The sequence below is a fragment of the Pantherophis guttatus genome, chromosome 1 (assembly GCF_059756535.1).
Source record: "Pantherophis guttatus breed Tessera chromosome 1, ASM5975653v1, whole genome shotgun sequence".
Lineage (NCBI taxonomy): Eukaryota > Metazoa > Chordata > Lepidosauria > Squamata > Colubridae > Pantherophis > Pantherophis guttatus.
In genome coordinates, this window is record NC_142063.1 from 36,161,632 (window position 1) to 36,172,133 (window position 10,502).

General features: G+C 44.8%; 2 protein-coding genes across 2 annotated transcripts; both read right to left on the reverse strand.

Moving 5' to 3' along the window:
• Positions 1–592: 592 nt before the first annotated feature.
• On the reverse strand, positions 593–9,611 carry LOC148116383 (endogenous retrovirus group 3 member 1 Env polyprotein-like). The gene is made up of 2 exons (XM_087871718.1): positions 8,804–9,611; positions 593–3,868 (listed from the first exon to the last, which is right to left on the reverse strand). Exon 2 carries the CDS (start codon positions 3,272–3,274, stop codon positions 1,157–1,159), a length of 2,118 nt encoding a protein of 705 aa, XP_087727844.1. The 5' UTR covers positions 3,275–3,868; positions 8,804–9,611; the 3' UTR covers positions 593–1,156.
• LOC148116384 (uncharacterized) lies at positions 6,755–8,614 on the reverse strand. Its single transcript, XM_087871724.1, has one exon. The coding sequence runs from the start codon at positions 8,612–8,614 to the stop codon at positions 6,755–6,757; it is 1,860 nt and encodes a 619-aa protein (XP_087727850.1).
• Positions 9,612–10,502: the final 891 nt, after the last annotated feature.

Below are 10,502 nucleotides of genomic sequence, written 5' to 3' on the forward strand. Positions count from 1 at the left end.
TAATAAACAATTGGACTGAGCAGGGCACCCTAGAGGAAAAGGATTTTTAAAAAAAGTCAAGATAACAGCTGTGACCATGTGATTGAAGCTATCCACCCTTTAAAATATGTATTACATGGTTGTGGGGACCATCTTGGCTTTTTAGTTTTTTTTTCCTGGGGATGACCTGGGACTGAGTTCATGCAACATGAGAAGACAGATTGTAGTTTATAGTTTAGGGTGTCGTGCAAACACAGCCAACAACGGTATCTACAAGCTGTACAGTAAGTTGCTCAGCCACATGGATGAGAAGCTGTTCAAGTTGCTTCCTCCAACCCATCCAGATAACCCTTGGGGACAGCACAAGCATCATCAAACAATGCACATGCCATTACTTGTCCCCCATGTGGCTGCCATGTAAGGCTTCTCCCTCAGGTGCAGCAGTCCTGCCATGTTGACTCCCTTGGCGTTATATTTTAATATTTGCAATTATTTTTTCTAATGAACATTCTGAAAGCATTCCTAAAAAGTCCTTCATTTCAATTACCTCCATCCCTAGCCTGAAGCACTATGTGTGTGTGTTGTAGGAAAAATAACGGACTAGGACAAGCTCTTCAGTGCAGGAAAGAGTTTTTATTTGCGCAAAGGTTCAAACAGTCCGAGGACCACGAAACAAAAGTCTGAACAGTGATGACTGATCTCAACCAGATATTTATACAGTATAAAGACAAAGTTATTACGAAGAGTGTAACATTTCGCACGTAGAAGTTACCCTTTAATCTATCTCTAGGAAAGACATAACAGCCTGATTCCCACAGGCTCAGGTTCTCAGCTCCGGAGCTCAAGACATAATAAAAGAGGAGATAAGGGGCTCAAAGGCGCCTCAAGAGCAGTAAAAAGGACAGTAAGGGAAGCAGTTTTTCTTCTCTAGGATATACATGACATTTGAGGTGTAATAAACAGTAAACAACAGGATGTATCTGTTTAGGGTCAGTTTGCCCTTTTACAATGCTGTACCTACGTCAAATACCTTGTATCAATTCAGCACCTTGGCACGGAAGAGGCACTTCTGCCTTGACCAAAGATTTGGATTTCTAATATTTAAGTTTTATCCCAATATCGAATCCTAGCCTGGCTCATACCCCCCTTTGTGACTCATCTGAGATAACCAGACGAGTCACACCTCTAAGTCCTCTTCCTGCTGGAGCCTTTTATAATCCCACATAGCCATCACCTGAGCAGTAGTCTTACGTTCCACCAGCAAGGATAGACTTTTAGAGATAGTTTTAACAAACAGAGGTAAAATACATGGGAGAAAAATACACCCTGCAGCTATTAGTCCTACCAGGCCAAAAATGGCCTGCAGGCCAGGTAACTTTGGCCACCATCCTGAAAACATATCCTGTAAATTAAGGCCTTTCCATGTCTGGACTGGCACATGAGCTATTTTAACCATTTTATCTGTTATTTCCTTAATAACTTTTCCACTTTCATCAACTTCTATACAGCAATTAGTCAAATTAAACTTTCCACATACCCCTCCTTCCTTAGCTAACAAATAATCTAAAGCTAATCTATTCTGCATAATATATGTCCTTGATTTGACACTTTCCCTAGCTAATTGAGTAAGACCTTTCACAGTTTCATTGGTAATGATTTCAACCACCGCTTGCAGACGAATTAAACGGTTCAGAATGTATATAGGGGTCCGATAGCCATACATGCCATCTTCCGCCCATGTAGCTGGTCCATAAACCTCAATAATTCGCTCTGCGGGCCATTCTTCACTCCCCCAACTACGTTGGTTACCCCCAACCTTAACCTTCCCTATTGCCGATGTATCTACATGCCTTCTTTGTCTTAAATTTCCCACCTCATCATATACCGGGACACCTAACACCTGTCGGGTTTTAAGGGGAAGCAAAAAGAATCCAGGCCTAATTAATCCCAAGACACAGGCACCACACCAGGATTTAGGTAGAACCCCATATGCCATCTTACCACATATCCAGTATAGCCCATCAGGAGCCAGCCATTCAAGGGTCTGATTATCTGGATCCTTTAAAAAGGATAACCCGTTTACTTTAAACAAGGCCATTTCATCAGGTCCCTCTGTGGCATTTGCTCCTGACCACCATACCTTACTTTCCCATTTTCCTGTACATATGAGGTTTCCCACCTGATAACAGCCTGGCACAATCTTTCTCTGAAAACAAACATTCCCTACCAAACTAGTAGTCAAGGTCCAGTCTCCATCCTTACCCTTATTGTATGACAAATTACCCTTATAATCCATTTCTAAAACCTTGGAATAATTTAATTCCTGGGCTTCCCATGGCCATTTTTCTCCCATGTTAGTTCCTCCACAAACAAAACAATTTGATACATTCAGGGTATGGGCTATATCTTCGGCTAATTTGACAAAGGTATTTGTTACATAACTAGGAATTTCAGGTACATTCAACTTTTCCATTTCCAAATAATATGACCAGAACAATCCTTTCGTATCCTGTGTCGCCCTGGTAACTTTAGTGACATACCATCGAAGGGTTACAAGAGGGTCTTTTCCCTTTGCATAGATTCCTAATCCATAGTCCTCCTTCCACAATTTTGTCGGGGTACATGTAATCTTTATAGGGTTACATTGGTTTCGTTGGCAGTTACTACTGGCTACCCCGTTTTCCAGCTTACATCTTTGAGAGCCCCCTGGCTGATCTCCCGTCCACATAACTGCACAAGTCCAGTATGGACAATAACTATATGTGTCCCGATCACTACATTCTCCCTGCTTTCGGCACATATATTTTTTGTCCAACATATAACTTCTTTCCCATTCTAATGTTCCACATGTTGACTTCCACACATCACAGTTACGATTGATAGCTAAACAGGCATCAAATGTTATCTCTACTGACTTTCCTAATTGTCTAAACTCCGTCTTATTTAAAAGTTCCTCTCTCCCACATTCAGTTGTGTATATTGACATCTCATAAGTAGTGATTTGCTTAGCTTCTGCCGGGTTGTAACATTGTACCTTATCCTTCAACACACACATGTGATATATGGTATTATTTACCTGACAGGTTTGGGGTTTATACTCCCCACAACCGTCAGGCTTCTGAGTGTGATAGATCAAAGTTTTAGAAACCCGTGTTCCCTGCAATGTTGTGCGTATGCATGCGTCACAGTTCTCCTCACTCACCGCTTCTGTTATAGGAATGTCTAGCTCACTTCGTAGTCTCATTACCCATCCGCTCATCCATAATCCCAGTCCAATGATTACCATATTCTGCATCCTCCCGGTCCTTTTTGTTCAGATCCCTTAATGCTCTCTCAACGGTGGGGGTAACCCTAAGTGTGTAAGAAGGTGTCGTTAACCCTATCACCAAATAGTATTCTAGTACTTCTTCTATGATTTTTATGTCACACTCAATCAAACACCCTGTACATAAAACACAGTCTATACAATGAGTGCAACAACAGCACTCACATCCACAATTACAGAACCAACACATTGGAAAAAAATCTTAATACATTCAAAAATCGCCCCTTTGCTTATTACAATCAAGATTTCTTTAATAACCAAACAGTTTATACTGAGTGGGTGTTCAAGAGCAGATCCGGGCCGTTAGGAATTGGAGTAGCTGGTGCCGTGATGTGCCTTGGTCGTCCACAAAACCACTGTTTATACCTGTAAAACACAATAATCAACAGACCCAATACCCCCAATCCCCAACACACCCACATCCAATTCTCCTCCCACATGGATCCTTCGTTCTTCAGCCACTTGTCGTTAATCAGTTTCCAAAAGAAATACGACAACCCGGGTATGTAGTTCACTCCTATGATCCGTTGAGGATCCCCACAATCGACCACACTTCCAAGTATCCTATATAAAATAGAGAAAAAAACTATTTTTGAGCACGCTTGAATGTTAACTTAGTAGGGTTTTGTTTATCCACGATCACTTTCCATCCAGTTTCTGCCGCCGCCTTGACTCGTGTCCAGTGGATCCATGATTTTGATTCTGCAATCTTAATAGCAAGGGGAGAAGTCATAATAACAGTAAAAGGTCCCTTCCACCGTCCTTGCAGTGGCTCTTTCTTCCAATGTTTAACCCACACTTGATCCCCTGGTTTGAACGGATGACAATGGGTTATTAACCGGGGGGGCACTTGTTCCATCACGTATCGCTGAAGCCTCTCAACTTGCTTATTAAGTTCTTGTACCATTTCCATATTCCAGACCCCCCCTTTATGCCCCAAATCTGGCCACCCTGCCAAATTTCTTCTTAACAACCCTGGCGGTCGTCCATACATTAACTCATATGGCGACAACTTGTGCTGGCCCCTTGGTGAGCTTCGAATGGCATACAAGGCTAGTGGTAGAGCATCCGGCCATTTTAAATGACTGTCTGTACAAATCTTAGTAATCCTTTCCTTCAAAGTCCTATTCAAGCGTTCCACACATCCACCTGCTTCTGGCCGAAATGAACTGTGAAACCGCCACTTTATTCCTACCGCCTTTGCAACTGCCTGGTTAATATGATGGACAAACTCGGGGCCATTATCTGAGGAGATATAACTGGGGATTCCAAATCTGGGAATGATCTCTTTCAATAATACCCTTGCCACTTCCCGCGCCTGTTTGGTCTTTGTTGGAAAAGCCTCCGGCCACCCTGTATACATATCCACCATAACTAACAAAGCTCTAAACAATCCACATCTAGGCATATCAGTAAAGTCTATCATAATATAATCCATGGGGATGTATGACCGGGGTATGGCACTTCCACCACTCCTTCATCATCTACAATGGCATATCCAGACACCCGATATCCATCTACAATATAACTGGATCCGTCCGTATACCAATTGAACTGTGCATTGGGTAATGGGATATCCGTTAAATCAGGGCGGGTGGAATAAACTTTGTCTAATACCTGTAAACAATTGTGTTGGGTATCTACTTCCGTTGGCAATAACGTAGCCGGATTCAATCTATTAGACATTACCAAACGCACCTGGGGGTTCTCAATCATGATTGCCTGATACTTTGCCAATCTCTGTCCACTAATCCATAAGTGTCCTTTAGCATCCAAGACGGACTGTACCGCATGGGGAGAGTGCACATTTATTGGACAGGAAAAAGTAAGTTTATTACAATCCTGAATTAATTCTGCAATTGCAGCCAACACTTTTAAACAATGCGGCCAGCCTCGCGCCACTCCATCCAACTGTTTTGATAAATATGCTACTGGTTGTTGCCAACTTCCCAACGGTTGAGTAAGCACCCCCACTGCAATATTTCTGCTTGTATCTACATACAAATTAAAAGGCTTCTGCAAATTCGGTAAGGCTAACGCCGGCGCCTGAGTCAGCGCAAGTTTTATATCTTCGAAGGCTTTTTTCTGTTCTCCCCCCCACTCAAGGGGTTCTGTATTAGCGCCCCTGGTGGCTGCATACAAGGGTGCTGCCATCAAAGCAAAGTTGGGGATCCAAATACGACAAAAGCCAGCCAACCCTAAAAAGCTTCTCAGTTGTCTCTTCGTTCTAGGTTCGGCCAGCATCAAAACTGCCTGTTTCCGCTCCGGTCCTAAAGCCCTGTGTCCTTTCTCAATATCATAACCCAAGTACCTCACCCTCTCTTTCACCAGTTGAGCTTTCTTCCTTGATACCCGATACCCACACTCGAGCAACAAGTCTAATAACATTTTAGTATTGTCCCAGCATAAATCCTCTGTCTGTCCAGTCACTAAAACATCATCAACATATTGTAAAATTGTATCCCCCGGTTGCTGAGGCATGTAGTACTGCAAGTCCCTAGCCAGCGCTGTTCCAAACAATGTCGGGGAATTTTTAAACCCCTGTGGCAACCTAGTCCATGTGTATTGCATTTTTGTGCCCGTATGAGGGTTCTCCCACTCAAAAGCGAACAGCGGCTGGCTTGATGGATGAATAGGAATTGTAAAGAAGGCATCCTTCAAATCAACTACAGAAAACCACCCCGCCTGGGGTGGGATCAAACTTAACAAAGTATATGGATTAGACACGGCCGGGTGTAAGGTAACTGTTCGGCTATTCACAAATCTCAAATCCTGGGCCGGGCGAAAAGACCCATCTGCCTTTTTAATCGGGATAATTGGGGTATTCCATGGGGATTGAGTAGGCACCAAAACACCCGCTTCCAAATATTTCTGTATACTCTCATAAATAGCATAGATCGCTTCCCATGAAACGGGCCGTTGCCTTATTCTGACTGGCATTGCTCCCGGTTTTAGCTCGACCACCACTGGAGGGTGGTGTGCTGCAAAACCTGGTGGATTGTCCTCCGCCCACAAACCCGGCACGCCAAACATCCTCCACTTTTCCTCCTTTTCCTTCTCACCGACCTGTCTCCCTATCATCAACCTCCAAATTTCCTCCGGAGAATGCCTTATGGTCATTTTCTGACTGCCTTCATCAAAAGAAATTGTTGCCCCTAATTTGCTCAGCAGATCCCTGCCTAGCAATGGAATAGGGCACTCAGGGATATACAAAAATTCATGTTGGATTTCAGCTCCTTTAAAATCACACATCACAGGCTTTAGGACCTGCCGTCCCATAATCTGTCCTGATACCCCCTGAACCTGGATTTTACGTGATCCAGGGGCTGCAATTTGCTTATTTACAACTGATCTACCTGCTCCTGTATCCACTAAAAATGTTGTCTGCTGGCCCCCTATCCTCATTGTAACCAACGGCTCAGGCGGGGGTTCTTCCAAGCCTGGTCCCCGTCAATCTGACCACACCATATCTGCCAATCCAATACTTTCTGCTTCTCTTGGTCCAGCGCCCCCTCTCGCTCCTCTACCAAAGCCTCGTCCCAAGCCTCTTTGTCCAAATCCTCTATTCAAGCCCCCTCTCATTCCTCGTTCTCCCCTTCTTCCTGCAAACTGCCCCCTCATTCCTGCTCCAAATTCAGGTCTTCTCATCATCCCTCTACCTCTCATCATCCGTCTGGGGCATTCTCTTTGCCAATGGCCTTCTCCTTTACAATAGGCACATTGGTTAGGACCCAGGGGTGTCCCCGGGTTGGGGTCGAAGCTCATTCCTCCCTGTAGTGCTACTGCCAATAACTCAGCCTTCTTTTGCATTCTGGCATCTCTCTCCTTCTTTTCCACCTTATCCCTATTGACATACACCTTCCGTGCCAATTCCAACAATTCCGTCGTGTTCTTCCCTAATGCTCCTTCGACCCGCTGCAATTTTCGCCGTATATCCTCATAACTTTGAGCTATAAACCTTTCATTCAACATCCGCACATTATCCCCCTGCCTTGGATCCACCTGTGTATATAACTCATACGCTTCAATCAATCTTTGCAGGAAACTCTCCGGGCTTTCATCCGCACCCTGCATCACTAGAGATGGCTTGGACATATTTACTGGGGGCTTCCCTGCTCTTCTAAGACTTTGCACCACCAAATTCTGATATTCCCTCAAGCGTGTCCGGTCCTGTTCTTCCTTAGGGTCCCAGCCCGGATCTATTTCGGGCGCCCGGACCAACACCTCCGGCTGCACATCCGCATCATTTGGCAACATCTCTTTCACGCACTGCCTAACTGCCGCTTTCCACTTTTCTCGTTCTTCCGGAGTTAACAGAGTGCGCAACAACTGTTGTACATCCTGCCACGTTGGGTTATGTGTTAACATAATAGTTTGAAACAGGTCCGCCATCTCAGTGGGCTTAGTAGTCAGCGGCCCATAATGTTGCTTCCAATTTAAAAGATCAGTAGTAGTAAACGGCACGTATTGAAAAAGGGGCTGACGTTCCACCTGCCCCTGCTGGTTTACTATTATCTGATCCACCTGGCGCAAAGGCGCTGTAACTTCTTGCTTGCTAGCCTTCAGCTTCGCTGTTACCGCGCGAGTTTGCACCCCCACTTGCTCTCCTCCTGATGCTTCCTTCAACCCCTTATCATCCCGATCTTCTCCTTCACTCCGACTACCTTCTTCCACCGGGGGACTTTTCCTTATTTTCGGTCTCGCCCCAGGATCGCTCATGCGTCTCTGATTTCTACCTCCCTCTCCTCCTACAGCTCCCGGCAACTGCTGCTGTTGGTCTAGGGGCTGCGCTGGGGGCTGCTGCTGCACTGGGGGCTGCTGCTGCCACAATGGAGCATACGGTGGGGGTCTAACTAACTCCTCCTCATCTTCTGTCCATACTTTTCTCCTCCTTGAATATTCCTCTCCTCTTTTTGCCTGGGTTTTTTCTTGCTCACTTCTCCCCCCTTCTCTCCCCCCTTTACTCTTTCCGCCAGATCTGGATACACACAGCCTGACCATTTCAGCCTGACATTGCAGCAAATCCTCAGCTTTTTCAGTTAGGGCTCTCGCCCATTGATCAATGTATTGAAATTGATCAGGATATTTATCCTGATTCACTACGATCACCCCCCACAACTTATCCACCGTTTCCTCCCTTAATGATCCCTGCGGGGGCCACCCTGTCCCCAATAATGGCCACACATGCTTACATAAAAATTTTAATCGCTCCTTTGATCCTTTCGGATAGGAAGGGTTGCTAAAATACTTGTCAAAACCTTTTAGCATACATGCCAAAGGAGTATTTGGCACGCTCTGAGCCCCCCCCATCTTATCACACTGCCGTCGACTCGTAGCCCCGGAAACTCACGGCCGCTAGCGAGAAATACGACGACTTAACCACCCACACAACCTGACACGGACTTCGTTAGGGTAGCCTACCCCGAGTCCAAGGGAGTGATCAAATCCCTTCTTCTGCCTTCAAATGAGACAGGTACAATTCTTTTACAATATACTCACTTAAAAAAAAACGCTCCCACTCCGTAGATTCCTGGCCAGGAATTTGTTCAGACCACCTTTCCTGCACCGCAGGGTTCTTGGACTCGATCAGAGCACCGTTGGGGCCATGGGGTTATCGCGGCTGTCTCCCGGAGACGTATCTCCGTGGCGCCTGGAGAATGTTCAGGAGCGACCTCCCGATGGTCCCGAGGGGTCGAAACGGTCCTCAGCGAAATATCGCCTTGCACCTAGTCCCATCTGGGGTGCCAGCTGTTGTAGGAAAAATAACGGACTAGGACAAGCTCTTCAGTGCAGGAAAGAGTTTTTATTTGCGCAAAGGTTCAAACAGTCCGAGGACCACGAAACAAAAGTCTGAACAGTGATGACTGATCTCAACCAGATATTTATACAGTATAAAGACAAAGTTATTACGAAGAGTGTAACATTTCGCACGTAGAAGTTACCCTTTAATCTATCTCTAGGAAAGACATAACAGCCTGATTCCCACAGGCTCAGGTTCTCAGCTCCGGAGCTCAAGACATAATAAAAGAGGAGATAAGGGGCTCAAAGGCGCCTCAAGAGCAGTAAAAAGGACAGTAAGGGAAGCAGTTTTTCTTCTCTAGGATATACATGACATTTGAGGTGTAATAAACAGTAAACAACAGGATGTATCTGTTTAGGGTCAGTTTGCCCTTTTACAATGCTGTACCTACGTCAAATACCTTGTATCAATTCAGCACCTTGGCACGGAAGAGGCACTTCTGCCTTGACCAAAGATTTGGATTTCTAATATTTAAGTTTTATCCCAATATCGAATCCTAGCCTGGCTCATGTGCACATGTGTATATACAGGTAGCCCTCGACTTACAACAGTTCATTTAGTGACCATTCAACAGCACTGAAAAAAGTGACTCATGACCATTTATCACACTTATGACCGTTGCAGCATCCCCATGGTCATGTGATTTACGTTTTGATGCTTGACAACTGACTCACATTTATGACGGTTGCAGTGTCCCGGGATCATGTGATCCCCTTTGGCGACTTCCTGAAAAGGGAGGTCAATGGGGAAACCAGATTCACTTCCCAACTGTGTTGCTAATTTAAGAACTGCATTGATTCACCCCTCCTCGGGGTGCCATCAGCCAAACAATGTAGGCTGGTGACTCCCAGGGGGAGGGCCTTCTCTGTGGAGGCATCTACCCTCTGGAATCAGCTGCCCCCAGAGATAAGGAGAATCCAAGACCTCGACATGCCTTCCGACGTGCCCTTAAAACTTTCTTTTTTCAGCAAGCCGGGCTGGCTTAACATATTTTTTAACATATTTTTAAATATTTTTTAATTGGTTTGTTATCTTAAATTGGGGCCAAATTAATATATATCCTTTTAATTGTTTTTAATGTTTGTATTGTATGTTTTTATCTGGCTGTACACCGCCCTGAGTCCCTTGGGAGAAGGTGCAGTATATAAATTTGAAATAAAATAAAATAAAAATAAATAAATGTGGCAAGGTCGTAAAACAGAGCACACTCACTGAACAAATTTCTCACTTAGCAACATAAATTTTGGGCTCAATTGTGGTCATAAGTTGAGAACTACCTGTACTCTGTGTGTGTCTGTCTGTCTGTGTATCATACACATCAATCTCCCTCAACGCTGTATGCTGTTGCTATTCTTGTAATATCTGTAGCCTTTATCCGGCTACAGCAGTGTTTCTCAA